This window comes from Myotis nattereri, assembly GCF_964212035.1.
Source record: "Myotis nattereri genome assembly, chromosome: 18".
NCBI lineage: Eukaryota > Metazoa > Chordata > Mammalia > Chiroptera > Vespertilionidae > Myotis > Myotis nattereri.
In genome coordinates, this window is record NC_138093.1 from 14,869,289 (window position 1) to 14,885,871 (window position 16,583).

Sequence of the window (16,583 nt, forward strand, 5' to 3'; positions counted from 1 at the left end):
GAGTTTTTCTGATTGGTGTCTAAGACAGCTTTGTGTAACAGGGATGTTTACCTCTTGTCATGTTTGCAGCAAATATTTTTCCTAGCGTAACATCTACTTTTTAAGTAAGTTTATATTTCTGGACGGAAACCTAAAATTGCATATATGATGTTACCAAATACACCAGGCTTTTCCTCCAGGCTCTTTCTCTTCTGACATGTTATGCTTACCAATTCGTGCCCGTCTCAGAATTGATTAAATATTCACTTTGTTTTCTAGAGCTTGCTCATAGTTCTTCTTTTATATCTGACTCCAACGGGAATTTATTTTGGTGGCTGGTGAGAGATGGGGTTCTAATTTGACTTTTAATCCAGATATCCTACCTCCCCATTAACATTTATTGAATAATCTATTGCTTCCTAATTGGTTTTCTTTCTCATATGTTGGGTTCTTACCTACTAGGGTTTATTTCAGAGTTTTCCATTAGGTTTCATTGATCTGCCCTTACTGATTTTCCAGTAGTGCCACAGGGACTTCATTACTTGAGTTTTATAACACATGTTAATGTCAAGTAGAGAAAGTTCCCCTCGGCGTTCTTCTCTAAGCGCCCTGGCTGGTGTGGCTCAGTTGGTTGAGCATCGTCCCATGCACTGAGAGGTCACCAGCTTGATGCCCAGTCAGAGCACATGCCTGGGTTTCGGACTCTGTCCCCAGTGGGGGACATGCAGGAGGCAGCCTATCAGTTTCCATCCCTCCCTTCCTCTTTCTCTAAAATCAATAAAAACACATTTTAAGAAAAAAAGTGCTATTCCCCCTTAAAATTTCTAATACTGCTTGTGTTCCCTTTTTTCCTTGATTAGATTTATTAGACATCAGTGTGGTTTAGGTTTATAAATTCTGTTTTTCTGTTTTAAATCCATTCATTCCTGTCTTTGTGTTATAAACTTAATCTGTTCTCCTAAAGTTTGTTTAGTTCTTTTAATGAATTCAAAGCAGGTTGCTTAACCTCTCTGTGCCTGTTTCGCCACATGTGGAATGGAGATCATACTAACCCCTGTACCTCACAGAGCTGTGGTATGGATTAAGTGAAATAATACCTGCCTGGTGCTATTGTTATCAATATTGTTGCACTTTAAAAATTCTATCTGTGGTTACCTTTAGGTTTAAAAGTGATTTAAATTATACTGCTCTAATTAGTACAATCTAGGGATAAGGCTATTTAAATTCTCTTCTGCCTAAGATGATGACTTTAGCATGCTTCTACTAATCCTTTCTAACCTTCTCTCTCAACTTTTTAATTAGAGGGTTTGCAACCCCCATGTCTCCTGGGACTTAGGGTTCCTGAGGAAAAGTCTGCATTGTGTTGCCTGCGTGCTTCTTGATCGCTTAACCTTATGATTCAGTAAATTTTCCAGCCCCCACCCCCCCAGCCCACCCCATTCTAACTGGAAAACGGAAAGCCTTTCTGATCAGCCCGATCTTAACCTCCCCATTACCCCTCCGTTGGCCACTTCTGGAAAAGTTTTCTTCATGCATGTTCTGGATTATGCTTTTATCCAAATTATCCTGGTTTCTTCCTCCAAAACTAACTCTAACTCTTGGATTTGGTCTTAATTCTATAGCCTTCCGTTCGGAGCCATCACCCTCTTCGCTCATGTCTTTGTTCTTGTCTCCTACATTCAGAGGGAACTTTTGAGTTGGTCCTCCACATTCTTAACAATTCAGTGCCCCCGATGTGGGTTTTCTTTTTGCTAAAACAATTTCAGTTTTCTGGAATCCTGTGCTTGTGTGAGACAGACACGTTCTCCTTTCCCATCTCCCCACCCTCTCCATCACAGAGCCCACATCTGCTTGCCCTGTGAGGGATGCCCACCAACCTCCTGAGGTTGCTTTTTGTTCCTCATCATTACACACTCTCCTGCATCTCCAGGGTTATTTCCTCTTTGCTAATGCTGCAGGTCTGTTTCAAAGGCCTCCTTGGGGTCCCCTCCCCTCATGTCCTCTCTCCCTTCCTCACTTTCCTCCCACCTCCTGCGGTGAAATTCGTCTTTGAATTACAGTGATCTGTCCAGGGCTGGCACTGGCTGCAGGATTGCCTGAGGCAGCTCCTATGCCCTACAGGGTGCGGACTTCTTCCTCTAACTAGAGGCAGGGGCTCTGGGTCTAGCAGGCTTCGTCCTATGTGGCAGGATACAGTCCTCATGAGCGAGGCCTCTGACCCTCCAAACCAGTAGTTTACGACCTTTAAACTCATAGGTTCCTGCTGGGCACATTTTTGGAGCACGCACTCTCCTCTTGCTACATGTATGTTCATCCTCAATGACACCCACGTAGGACTGCATTTTAAAATGTTAGCAGTGCTAATTTTTTAGATAAAAATAACTATAACTAGAAGTTCTGATCATTTCTCCCCCTTCTGGGTTCCCTGCCTGTGGTCCACATTGGAGGTCGTGCCTCAAATACAAGAGGCCATGAGAAACTACAGTCCTCAGCCCTGGTTCTCGGGACTCCTCTCACAAGCCCTCCTTGGGGGCTCACATCCCCCCCGCCCCATGCTGTGTGCTTCATCCTGTAGATGGTCTCCCTACCGCTTCCTGGGAGCTGAAGGCCCTGCTGGCGGGGCGGAGGAGGGAGGGGGGTGGGGAGGGGGATGAGGGGGGTGGTTGTGGGAGGGGGGAGGCTCTTGCTCTCTGCCTTCTGGTTGGTGCAGAGCTGAGTGTCTGAGATGGAGGCAGAGGAGAGTGGAAGGAAACCTCTTTCCATCTTCCTTATGAGGAGGGGGGGGGGGGCTCTATTTTAATGAGAGAAAGAATGGGCCACTGATTGTTCTTCTCCCGTTCTAGGGGCCAGGTCTCCAGACTCACACTTCTCGTTATAATGCAAATATCCAGAAATAGATGAAAATTCATAGCCTCATCACCAGAGACCTGGTGACAGGCCAGAGATCCGGAGACAGCCCATGTGTACAACTTCAAGCCTCGGCGGGGAGCAGTCCACAGGGGGCCCGTTCAAGAGGCTGGCAGGCCATTTACAAAACCGGGCTCAGCCCACTTCATCAGCGTCCGGGAGGCCCTGCTGCGCCTCCGGGAGACAAACACACACCTGGGAGCTGGCAGGCCTCTCCCCGGGGCGCGCCTGGAAGGTTGCTGCCCCCACCTGCCGCCTGGGGACCGGGGCTGTGGAAGGTCCCTCCACCTGCCAGGCTGCTGGGCGTGTGACAGTGTTTAATGAGGAGGTTCCTCAGATGGGCTCTGGGCGGCCGGGGGGAGGCGGGCAGGCGGCCAGGAGAATCCCAGAGGGCCACGACGGCCAGGCCTCGGAAGCCATGATGTAATGCCTCACTGGGGTCCAAGCAAAACAAGCCTGCTGCTGTCGGTGCCTTCCCAGCAGCCGGCTGCTGCCCTCCCACCATGGGCGGCCTGTTCTGGGTGATTACTAAGTCCCCTCCCTTCCTGGAAGGAGGAAAGGCGGAAAAACCTCTATCGTCACATCAGAGCCAGCCCCAGACATGAGAAATGTCTTTCAAAAGGCGTCTCGCTGAAGCGAGGTCTCCATAGCAACTTCAGAAGAGCGTGTATACAACCAGGTGGCAGGCTGAGGGATGCCCCGGGGAATGGGAACCGGCCCTGCTCCGTCCAGGGGCAGGCGGGCGTTGTCCTAGCACAGCGATGGCGAACCTATGACACACGTGTCAGAGGTGACACGCGAACTCATTTTTTGGGTTGATTTTTCTTTGTTAAATGGCACTTAAACATATAAAATAAATATCAAAAATATAAATCTTTGTTTTACTATGGTTGCAAATATCAAAAGATTTCTATACATGACACGGCACCAGAGTTAAGTTAGGGTTTTTCAAAATGCTGACGCGCCGAGCTCAAAAGGTTCGCCATCACTGCCCTAGAACCTGTCATGCTGCGATGTGACCTTGGGCAAGTCACTGACCTTCTCTGAAGTCTAAGGTGACAGAATCTTAATCAGATCAGGCTGACGGATCAAGGTCATGCTGCCCACATGACCCTCCCACCCCAGTCCAATGCGCTGGCCCCCCAAAGCAGCCCCTCATCCCGTCTCTGTCCAGTCTCGGGTGGGTGAGCTCCTGTCTCGAGGCTCCTGCCCATCTTGCTTATTATCTGACACTGGGAGAGGACAGTGGTCATGGAAGCTAGGTTCTAAAAGAACTCGCTTGGTCTTTATAAGAGAAGCAGTACAATTGTGTGCGCTGACGAATTAAGGGTGACTACCAGGATCCGTGCAAATCACACCGGAGGTTTGAGCAAGCCTCCCCACATAGCGAAACTAACCTCTGGAGTGAGCACATCGCCCTTTTATCTCAAGATCCTCATTTTAAAATAAGAACATTAAAGCCAGAGATGCTAAGTGACGTTCCAAGGGTCTTGCAGCTATGTAGAAACAGGTTTCTAACCCAGGTGTTCAGACACCACATGCGAGATCAGGTGAAAATGAATGTCCAGGGTCAGCCTGGAATGGGGAGGTGTCGCCAGGGGCCCCTTCTCTCCCACCAGCTGCTTCCCTGAGTCACTGCCAAACCACCAACCTCCTTAGAACAATGCTAGTACAGGGCTTCTCACATGGTAAGGTGCATACAGATCACCTGGGGAACTTGTTAAAATGCAAATTCCACTCAGTGGTTCTGCGCTCAGGCCTGAGATTCTGCATCCTAAGAAGTTCCCAGGGCCGCCGCCGCGACCGCTGCTGGTCTGTGGCCCCACCTTTTCCGTAGTGAAGCATCAACAGTGTTACCCGTTGAAAAGGGTTCCTGGGCAAATACTTTTGAGAAAATCGGGGCTCAACAAAATCGAACCCGTTTCATTGCTACAGGACTTCTCAAGCCTTCAACATGTGAGCATAGTTCATCTCCAACAGGAAGAGAGGATTCAAAAGTTGCAGCGTTATACCCGAGAAAGGCTAACGGTGGGTGTCACCGGGGTGCGTGGATACATTTTGGTTTACAAAGCGGGAACGGAGAACGCGTTATTTTACACATGCATTTCCCCCAGCTTACCGCGGCGGCAGTATTTCCACGTTGCAGTTTGCATTCGGCCCGGCTGGGCCCTCCCCATTTTCTCCTTGGAGGTGTGTGGGCAGGTGACCACCTCCTCCCTCAGTCCTCCCTCAAGGCATACACATCCTTTCCCCCCCTCCCCCCCACTCCTCCTCCCTCTCCTACCCCAGGAGGGCTCTGTGCTCGGGAGCTGAATGGAGAGCGCGACCCGCCGGAATACCTTTCACAGACGCGGACCGTCCAGGCCGCGATGATCCACAGCGAGATGCTGAACACCAGCAGCACGGTGCCCGGGCAGATGGTCATGAGCGTCTTCATGACGAAGCGCGTGTTGAAGTTGATCTTGTTGAGTGCCCCGATGCTGCGGGACGAGGCGTCGGTGAAGAGCTTGCTGTGCAGCAGCATGACACGCGCGATCAGGTACAGGCGCAGGAACATGGGGATGGACAGGATGATGTCCACGTCGGCCTCCGCCCGCGAGGGCGTGTAGGAGAAGGCCAGGCGAGCCGTCCAGAAGAACTTGTACTCGCCGGGGATGGGGTGGATGGCGCACACCAGCATCTCCAGACTGATGTAGAGGATGCGCTCGTAGGTCATGGCTATCCGCCAGTCATCCGCACCGTTGTCGATCACGAAGAGCTGTGGGAGAGGAGAGCCCGTTAGTTGTGGCCAAGACGCAGAGCCCACGGGGCGCGAGGGAGGACGGACGGGCAGCTGGCCCACCTCGGGGCCCTCTCCGGAGCCCTCGCTTGTGCGGTGAGTGCCCTGGACGGGGCGTGGGGAGACCTGGCTGAGAAATGCCTCCATTTCTGTAAATTGCTTCCCAAGGTCCCGTCCTGCTAGGAGGTGCCCCCAAACTGGCTACTTCATGAGGAGAAGGAAGAAGAGGTCATTTGGACTAAAACCAGGTCCCTGCCCAGCGCGTGGCTCAGTGGTTGGGGATGAATCCCTGCACCCAGAGGTTTGGTTCCCCGTCAGGGCACATGTGGGGGTTGAGGGCTCTCTCCCCAATAGGGGGCGTGCAGGAGGCAGCCCATCCATATTCCTCTCTCACACCAATGTTTTTCTCTCTCTCTCTCCTTCTCCCTTCCTCTTTCTCTAAAATCAATTTTAAAAATATTTTTAAAATAAACAAATGAATAAAACCGGCCCCTAAGCTCCTGCCAAGCCCTGAGCTAAGCCCTGGAGGGGAACTTGGAGATGAACAGTTATGTTTCCACCGTGAGTGAGCAACGCAGGCTGGCCCTGGCTCCCCTGCCCCATCAGAGAGGGACCCACGGTGCTTGCGGGCAGTGCACTGCCCCCGCACAGAGCAGCAGGTGCTAACGGCGGGGTCCGGGAGAGGAACTGCCTGGGTCTGGGTCCTGGTCAGAACACTCACTAGCTCTGTGATCTCAGGTACCTCTCCGAGCCTCTCGGTGCCTGGGGTGCCGATCTGGGGACCGTGACAAGACCTGTGGCTGCACGGTGGCCGCTGGGAGCTGCAATGGGCTCGTATGTACAGAGTGCGTAGACTCCGGCCTGGCGCCCGGCACGCGCTCTGTGAGTCTGAGCTATTGTCATTTGTAGCTTTGCTCGTGGGTGGGTCTCCGCCTTCCTATAAAGTAAGGGCTGGACTCGGGGATGTCCAAACTTCCTCCCAGCCCTAACCGTCATGACGCGGAACAAGCATGTACTGAGCACCGGCCCTGTGCCCGGCCCGGACCTGCGCTGGGTTCACATACGAGGAAGGGCCCGGACTTGGCTCTCCAGGAGGTCCCCGGGGTGGGACTCAGGACGGAGCAACACGGTTCTGAGCGTGAGAGTCACGGAGGGGAACTATGGGAGCAACTGGCCGAGGGGTCCCCGTGGCTCAGGTGGCTCTAACTAGGAAGGTGTGATCTAGAAACAGGAGAGGGCACCCAACACAGCACGAGGCCTAGATTCCCCACCTCCTGCCCCAGCGGATGGCAGGCGGGTGTTCCCAGACACAGGTGCCCACCATCTGTGCAAACAGAAAGGACCTCATGGCTGCTCCGAGGGCTCCCGCTGCTCCTCACTGCCGCCAACAGGCCAAGCCAGGGCCGCGTAACTGCTGGACAAACCCTTCAAACACAAAATGAAAACCACCGACCCTCTCTCTTATAAAGAATTGCATCAGGTTACTATGGTAACTGGGTTCACTCTGGGCAGGAACCAAGCAAGGAGTCACCGATGCCTTGGAGTCCCTGATGGGGAACGAGATTGTAAGCCATCAAGTTAAAGGGAGGGTGTGTCATCGCTGCCCGACCTGACCGGAAGGTTCTGGATCAGGGTGGTGTGGCCACAGCCCCTCGGGTGCCTGCTTCGGTTTCGGTTTCCTGATGCAATGTGGGCGGGGCAACATGCAGAGTGGGGTTAGACTGGGCTGGTGAGCTGGACTGAGGGCTCACACTTCCAGATCAGCCGTGTGACCTTGGGTGGGGCACGGGGCTCCTCTGAGCCTGTTTCCACATCTCCATCACGGGGCTATTGACCTTGACCCTGCTCACTCATGGGATTAGCACTAGGACCCAATATCCCAGATTACAAGAGGGAATGTGCTTTCCCAACGACGCTGAAAATGAGAGGGATTATTAAGCCGCTGCCCTGGGGACAATCCACAAACAGTGTGTGGAGAGGTGTTCCGGGTGGGGTTGGGGGTGTGAATGGCAGGTAGCCAGTGTGTGTTGCAGATTAAGAGCCTCTGCTCGGCGGGGCTCCCGGGCAGGGATTTGTGGGTCTGCAGGGTGGGCAGGGTGTGCCAGAAGATTCTATTGCTGTCCCATAGGAGACCACCCTGTGCCTGTTCCCACTGGACCCTCGGAAGCCCAGCTCTCTAAGCAGATCAGATGACAGACACCCCACCCTGCTGTGTCCGCACTCCGCATCCTGCGCCTTCCTTATGAATCACAAATCTCCGCTGTGACTACTCCTGTTTACTCGGCTTTCCTCTGTCTCTCCCCCGAGAGCAGGGCTCTCGACCTGGCTGCACACGAGAATCACTTGGAGAACGTGTTTAAAATACCCATGCCTGGGCCGCCCAGACCAGGCAAGTCTGGATCTCGGCATCAGGCCCTGGCCTTGGGGTTTTTCTTAAAGCTCCCCAGCTGGTTCTGAAGTGTGACCCGGATGGGGACTCACCAGTCACAGCTGAGCTTGCAAAAGGACAGGGACTGTGTCTTCCTTGTTCCCCTGTGGTATCGCCAGTGCCCAGCCCAGATCTTAATACACAGGAGGTGCTCAATGAATGCTTGTCCAGTGAATGAATAACTGCCGCTTACTGTGGGTCTCCAGATGCCTACACTCCCTCTCTTGGGCTCCGTTTCCTCCTCTCAGGAATGGGGGATGGATCTGAGGAGGTGTCTTCTGCTCTAAGGTGCCTATTTTTTTTTTTAATCCTCACCTGAGGATATGCTTATTGATTTTAGAAAGAGGCGGGTGGGAGGGGGGGGGAAGATAGAGAGAAAGAAAAAGAGAGAGAGAAACATTGATGTGAGGTACACACCCGATTGGAGATTGAACCCAAAACCTAGGTATGTGTCCTGACCGGGAATCGAACCGGCAACCTTTTGGTATACAGGATGACACTCCCACCAACTGAGCCGCACGGGCCAGGCCACAATTCTGTATCTTAGGCAGCCCGTCTGGCTTGGTGCCTCCCCATGAATGTTCTCAGGGTACGTGCACTCTACGGAGCCAGGACCCACGCCTGGCTCATCTCACCTCCCTCCAATGCCCGAGCCTGTGCCCGGCCCACAGTGGGCAGTGAGTAGGGTTCTAGTGAATAAAGTAGGGAATATGACTGCGTCATATAAAGAAAGCTCATCCCTCAGCCTATGACCAGTGAAGTCCCTGACGACTCAGCTTACGCCATGGGAAGGACATCTTCCTATTCCCAAAGAGGGGTCCCATCGGCAATCAGCTGTCCCGCCTCAGCCTTAGGAAGCTCTGGAGTCCATCCAGAACCAGGATCTCCAGTAGCGCTGCACCGAGGAGTGAGGGGGGCTGTGCAAGCAGCTCCAAGAAAGGGCTGCCCCCTACATTTGGTCTCAGCCACCCTCCCAGCCCTGGTTCTACAGCAGCCGACTGTTTGCCCTGATGAATTTTGGACGAGGGCCAAGATGAGGTGGACAGGATGTGGCATGTCCGGGCTATCACAGAGCAGAAGCCCCAGAGGCCTGGGCCTGGCAGACAAGGTTCCTCCGGACCTGGCCTGGGTTTGCCCTTGTGTGCTGGCTTCCCTGGGTGGGGACGGAAAGCCGCATTCTGCAGGTTTCTGAGCCTTCCTGCCTCCTGAGCCTAAAGCAGTGATTTCCCGCAGGGGGGTAAGGTCAGCCTGAAGATGCTTCGGTGCCAGGGCTTGTGGTCTCCTGCAAGCCCCACACTTTCCCCAGATCGTGCCCTACACAGAGCTGGCACCAGACCTCATCCTCCTCCCCCTTAGCTGAGAGCCGGTAGGGTTTCAGTCCACCAGCGGGAAGGAGATTGTATGTGATAGAGCAATTCCAAACTTGCCTCCAAGGAGCTTATAATTAGAAAGGAGAACCAACTCAATTCAGTTCAACTCCACTCAATAAAGACAATTAATAAGAGCCAACTAGCCCTTGAAATTTGCTCAGAGAGTACGTCTTGTGTTCTCACACACAGCAAAGGTCATGATGTGAAGCGATGGGTGTGCTCATGAACTTGATTGTGGTGACCAAGCACTTCACAAGGTATATGTATGTGAAATTATCACATCGCACACCTTAAATACCTACACTGTCACTTGTCAATTAGGCCTCAATAAGAAAGCAGCAAGTGGGTGAGGACCCTGTGGTGATATCAATATGAATCAGACCCGTCTCCCACGAATCAGCTCATAATCTCAGGTAGCTCCACTGAGGCCCATCAGACACACCTGGTGGGTGCGGTGGCTCATCCGAGTGGCCACAGCGTCCTCCCATCGGTTTGCTGGCTTCCTCACACGTGACTTTGCCTCTCCTGGCAGGACGTACAGTGTATTGGGTCTGAACTTGGCCGCGTGCCTTGCTCTGGCCAGTGGGACATCAGAACATGTGATGCAGCAGAGGTTTGAAAAGCGCCTCGCAGAGGAGCTCACTGTAGACACGCGGCCCAGTTTCCAGCTGGGCCTGCGAGTGAGGCCGCCTTCCGCCGGCTGCACGGCAGAAGCGCACCTCACGTGGGAACAACAGAACCGACCCACATCGCGAGCTCAGTGACTATTGTTTTAAGCCATTAAGTCTCAGGGTACTTTGTTATGTAACAAAATGAATGCATAACAGCACCGAAAAGTTGCTGGTTTGATTCCTGGTTAGTGTACACATCTGGATTTTGGGTCTGATTCCCAGTCTGGGAGTCTGTCTGTCTGTCTCTCTCTCTCTCTCTCTCTCTCTCTCTCTCTCTCTCTCAGCATGTTCTCAAGTGAGGATTAGAAAAACCGCAACAAACAAAACACTAATGCATACCAAAACTAGCTCATGCACTTTCTTAGCACGTGTATTAGAAGAGTTGGGTGATTGGACCAACATTTCCCTTTTAGCTTCTCATGCCTTAGCCTCTAGGACAGTGGTTCTCAGCCTTCCTCATGCCGCGACCCTTTAGTACAGTTCTTCATGTTGTGGTGACCCCCAACCATGAAATTATTTTCGTTGCTACTTCATAACTGTAATTTTGCTATTGTTATGAATCGTCAGGTAAATATCTGATATGCAGGATGTATTTTCATTGTCACAAATTGAACATAATTAAAGCATAGTGATTAATCACAAAAACAATATGTAATTATATATGTGTTTTCCGATGGTCTTAGGTGACCCCTGTGAAAGGGTTGTTCGGCCCCCAAAGGGGTCGCGACCCACAGGTTGAGAACCACTGCTCTAGAAGGCACTTCCACCTTCACCCTCCCACCCTCACGCTGTTGACTAGTCAGGGCTGGCCGGCCTTTCTCCAGTAACTGGGTAACTAGAGGGGGAGGAGGGCATGACCAGCAGGCGTGCCAGCTGCCCCCACCCAGTGGCCACAGCATTTTGTATATGAAAGGGTTTAAAAAGGTATTTTGCAGGCCAGTGAGTGATTTTGCATGCAAAGTGTTTCTCACGTGTGAGGAAGTCGGTTGGTAGATTGAACCAGGGAACAAAGGCACAACAGAATTTACTGAGTGTAGGGGAGAGAGACACGGCAGGGACTCAAGGAACAGTGAATCTTGTTGAGAAACGTTGGGAGAAATTGATTAGCTGGCAGCTAGCAAAGAGGTCAGTTGTGGGCATTCCATCCTTGAATAGCTGGCTAGAGGTAGCAAAGAAAACAACATCAGTTATTTAAGGATTCTCCAGAAACCCTGGGGTTATAGCTGTGGCACATGGGTGTGTAACAGGTTCTCTCTCTCTCTCTCTCTCTCTCTCTCTCTCTCTCTCTCTCTCTCTCTCTTTCTCGTCTGCTGGGCCCTTCTATCTGCACCTCCACCTCAGCCAGACCAGGTCTGAATGCTTCCCTTTTAGAGTTTCTCACAGCTCCCTGTGGGGGCCAACTCTGCGGGGCCGCCTGTCCGGTCACCTCCGGACAGGTCAGTTCTAGCGGGATGTCCGGAGCCCACTGTGCGTTCGCTTCAGGGCCCGGGACAGGCTGTCTTCGCAGGGAGGCAACTGTCCTGGCGCCTCCGGGCCGCCCTGATGGAGGGCTGGGCACCCGCCCCATGAGCCTGGCATTTTCCGTGGACACACACAGGACCCGCCTTGCTTTTCTCCTTTCTTGGTAAATGAGTTTGGAGTTGATGTGTTGGGTTCACTCATTGCCCCCATTCCCTTTTGCAAGCCTGTGGCCTTTCAGGTTCTTTATTGAAGCCATTTCTTTAATTAACATGTTCTCGGCTATTAGGAGAGATCCTGCTTAGACAACATGACCAATCCGAAAAATTTTCATTCTTGTGCAACTACGAAATTTTTTTTAAATTAGAGGAGAGAACATGGAAAAGGCCTTTTGTGTTCTCTATTGCTCTCTCTGGGAGAGGAAACTCCAGGGAACATCTCCGTCGTTAGTATATGTCTGTCTGTCTGTCTGTACGCAGGAAAAATCAAAAGGAAAAAAATTAAAGATTTTCTTGAAACCCAGTAACAATATATTTATTTTTTCAAACTCCCTGGAGCACTTATTCTGCATGTACACGATTACTACAGAGGTTTCCATGGAAACGACATCAAAAGTCCTGTTGTACCTAATTAGGTTTCCCTGAGGACAAGAGCTGATTGCCAGTGATGAAATGAACTCCTGGGTTTGCAGTAATGGTTAACATAAAATTTCCAGTCAGCAAATGCACCTGGAACTAGCTGAAAAAAAGGAGGAGGGGGGAGGACCAAAGCTAGAAAAAGGTCCCTAGAGTAAGTGGGCTGTCACCAAAAAGATTATGATTCCACCATAAGACTCAGAGGCCTGGGATCCATGCTAGCCAGCTCTGTGACTTTCTAAACACGCTTTTATTTCTAATATATTTTTATTGATTTCAGAGAGGATGGGGGAGAGAGAGAGAGAAATAGAAGCATCAGTGATGCGAGAGAGTCATTGATCAGCTGCCTCCTGCCCGCAGCATGCTAGGGATCGAGCCCGCAACCCGGGAATTGAACCGTGACCTCCTGGTTCATAGGTTGACGCTCTACCACTGAGCCACGCCAGCAGGGCAGCGCTGTGACTTTCTAAGAAGAAATCCTTGCCATCTGACACTGCTGGGATTCCCTGAGCCAGATGGCGCTTGGCCATGTGTCATGTCCCACGGTGGCTCCTGGGCCTGGCCAGGCCGGGTCTCCTGCGTGCCCCTGGCAGAGTTCACCTGTGGTCCCCTGCAGTGTGAGGAGAACCCGCGGGGACTCTTGAGTCTGAAGTTTGTTTGGGAGAGTCAGAGACCGGTGGTGACCCCAAGCCTTCCCTGTCCCCAGTTCTTAGGGAATGGAAGCCGAGGTATGGCATTTGAGGAAGCCAGTGTGTTCCTCGCACGTAACAAGCATTTCTTGGTCCCTGACCACGGCACCCCTGGGGACAGAGCCTTCTGCCTCTGACCCTCTCGCTCTCTCTTCTTAGAAGGCCACAGTCCTGTCAGGTGAGGCCACTCTTGTGATGTCCTTGAATCTTAATGACCTCCTGCAGATCCTTTCTCCACATATGGCACTTGGGGGTTAGCGTTTCAACATATGAATCTGGGGACACACAATTCAATCTAGAGTAGACTCCTCATGTGTCAAAATTACCCCAAAGCCCAGCTACAGGCCAAGCCAGGCGATTCTGCACATACTGTCTCACTGAAACCTTAAAACCTTCCGTAAGGAAGTGATATTCTGCCCATTTCCCAAATGAAGAAACGAACGTGCAGAGAGGGTAGATTTACTTCCCAGGCCCCAGGTCCTCTCATCTGCTGGGGAAGAGCCAGTTTGGACTTTACTTGGTTTTATTCTTAAAAAAAAAAAAAAAACACCCTCAAGCTCACTCTTCAAAATGCTCCTGTTTCACAAGAGTCTTCACTGACCACAGAACCAACATGTAAGTAAGTGGGCTGGGTCTGCACCGCACAGGGGTTAGCAATCCAGATCGGTCTGTGTGTGGAGCGAAGGCAGCTGCTTTCCCATCCACAGACAGATGATCCCGGTATCATCCTTCCCAACCTCCTCGTCCCACGCCCTCGGGGTAGATCGGGCGGTGGAGTTCCCGCTGGGGAAGGAACCGTCTTTGCTTAGGAGCCACCTACGTACCGCAGCGTATTTCTAAGGAAGAAGATCCCTTTTGGGTGACGTTGGGGTCGGGCCAGAGGAGACCAACACGGGGCTCCATTGACCCGCCCCAGAAATGAACAGGGACATTGGAGGTTGGGGACTGCGAAGGGGGAATGGCCGAGGAGCACCCGGGGCCAGTCCCGAGACAGGAGGGAGGATGGGGTCCACTTAGAAGCAACAGAACCGTCATGCAACTTTCAAGAGCAAGAGTATGAGAAGTCCAATGCCCTGCTGTTTACCGTGCCATCGGCAACATCACCGCTTCCCCTTGCTCGCAACCCACACAAAGCCCCGAACCCAAAGGCTTGGTCGTGGTTCCCATGGGGATGAAGGGACCAGGAGGCGAACGGTGCCCACAGAGATACTATGTGCAGAACGGAACTGGAGAACTCAGCAGGAGCAAGAGTTTGCCAGCTCATCAGAGGAGCTGTGGAGAGAGAAATGGACGTTCCCAAGAGCTCCCGGAGACCTGTGGAGAGACACGGGCCCCTCCCTGTGGGTGAGAGTCCACGCCCCATTCTATTGGAAGCAGGAGTGTCGACGGTGACACTATCCAACACTTGGGGTATAGTGGCCACACCCCGGTATCGAAACATGCCCCACCCCATCCGTCTTCCACTCTGCTACTAAAATGCCAGCCAAACCGTGTTACTTCCCTTCTCAGAGCCGTTCCGTGGCTCCCAGAGCATTCAGATCCAGTCCAACCTCTTCATTGTACTTGGCAAAAGGGCCTTTTCCTGAACAGCCCCATCCACCACCCCGACCGCAACCCGGTACCTCATTACAGCCAAACCTAGCTACTCCTGACCCCTGAACTCCGGTCCATTGGCGTGTGTACAAGCTGCTCTCTCTTCTCAACTTCTTCTCGAGGGAGCCCCTCATTCTTGAAGATCCAGACCAAGCGTCTTCTTTTCATACATCTTAGCTGGCCTCTTCCCAACCCCAGACAGGGTGAAGTGTCTCCTTGGGGACCCCCTGTCCCTGAGCCATCGCAGAGCCAATCCTCACACAGAAGCTGATGGCCAGGAGGTCTGGAGCGCTAGCCCCAAGTTCAGGGGAGGTGGGGAGGGAGCAGGTGACCTCTCCATCAGACACAGGGAGTGCAGCCTCACAGGGTACCAGGCCCTGTGCTGTGGGCTTTGCAGGTATCGTCTCATTTAGTCTTCATCGGGGCTCTAAGGGGGGTATTATTATTATTCCCATTATACAGATGGAGAGACTGAGCCTCAAAGAGATTAAGGAATTTGCTAAAGGCCATACAATTAATCAGGGGCAGGCTCTAGAGCAGTGGTTCTCAACCTTCTGGCCCTTTAAATACAGTTCCTCATGTGGTGACCCAACCATAAAATTATTTTCGTTGCTACTTCATAACTGTCATGTTGCTACTGTTATGAATCGTCATGTAAATATCTGATATGCAGGATGGTCTTAGGCGACCCCTGTGAAAGGGTCGGTAGACCGCCAAAGGGGCCGCGACCCACAGGTTGAGAACCGCTGTTCTGAAGCCAGGGAAGACGGGTGTCAAAGTCCACAGTCCTGGCCACCACGTGCTGGTCCCAGGCTGTGCGGGGTGGTTTGCCCACCTCAGGCTGGGCCAGTGGGTGCTTCTGGGCCTTCGCGTGCCATGGCAGGTCGGGCGGGTCTGGGCACCTGCGAAGTCTTGGGGGAGAAGGACCGTTTTCTCACCAGGACCTCTCTGGTAAGTTTTGATTTCGTTTTCACATGATGGATCCTGCTGACTGCTTGTGGGTCACAGTGTGATCCCTGGGGCTGCCGGCCCCCTGACCCGCTGTAACTCTGGCCTGTTTGCCACTGCAGAGGGGTTCTTGAACTCTGGCTCAGAGGGTGTTTTGGCAACCAAACATAAGGCGCTTTCTGGGTCTTGTAAAAACTGGGGTGCTGCAATTCACCATAGCTAAGATCTGGAAACAGCCTAAGTGCCCATCAGCAGATGAATGGATTAGAAAACTGTGGTACATCTACACGATGGAATACTACGCTGCTATAAAAAAGAAGGAACTCTTACCATTTGCAACAGCATGGATGGAACTGGAGAGCATTATGCTAAGTGAAATAAGCCAGTCAATGAAGGAGAAATACCACATGATCTCACTCATTCATGGATAATAGAGACCATTATAAACTTTTGAACAATAATAGATACAGAGGCAGAGCTGCCTCGAACAGACTGTCAAACTACAGCAGGAAGGCCGGGGAGGGTGGGAGGGCAGGAAGGGGGTGGGTAAGAGATCAACCAAAGGACTTGTATGCATGCATATAAGCATAACCAATGGACATAAGACACTGGGGGGTAGGGGAGGCCAGGGGATTGTCAAGGGCGGGGGTGGGGGGGGGGAAGGAGACATATGTAATACTCTTTGTAATACTTTAAGCAATAAAAATAAATTAAAAAAAAAACTGGGGTGCTGAAGGACCAGGTCCGGAGCAGGTGCCAGTGGTGGGTGGGGGCTGTTTGCTTGTCCCCCTGCTGATGAAAGTGCCCTTCAGCTCATGCTCAAGGACCAGCTGACGCCCTCAGAGGAGTCCCCGGCCCCCAGCGGAGGCGGCCCTGCAGACAGCAACGTCAGCCCCCTGGTTGTTCCCACTGGCGGCTCGGTCCACAGCGCCTTCCTTTACATGAGCCCTCCTACTGCTGTTTCCCCTGCTTATCGATGGGCGACGTCCCCAGCGCTGCACAGCAAGTGAGTGGTGGTGGCGGGATTGGAACCCAGAGCCCTCCCCGCTCCCGGAGATTAAGCCTCTTGCACTCCCGGCTGAAGGGCCTGCCCACCTGCTTGTCGGTGCCCGGGGCCGGGCGCCCA

At 52.4% G+C, this 16,583-nt stretch overlaps 1 protein-coding gene across 4 annotated transcripts in view; it reads right to left on the reverse strand.

The window, feature by feature from the left end:
* The window catches only part of KCNN3 (potassium calcium-activated channel subfamily N member 3), a 135,366-nt gene that overhangs the window by 46,146 nt on the left and 72,637 nt on the right, over positions 1-16,583 (reverse strand). For all 4 annotated transcript variants that reach the window (XM_081112918.1, XM_081112917.1, XM_081112920.1 and 1 more), the window contains exon 3: positions 5,226-5,644. In XM_081112918.1, coding sequence (XP_080969044.1) covers positions 5,226-5,644 — 419 coding nt within the window. The remainder of the gene's footprint in view (positions 1-5,225; positions 5,645-16,583) is intronic.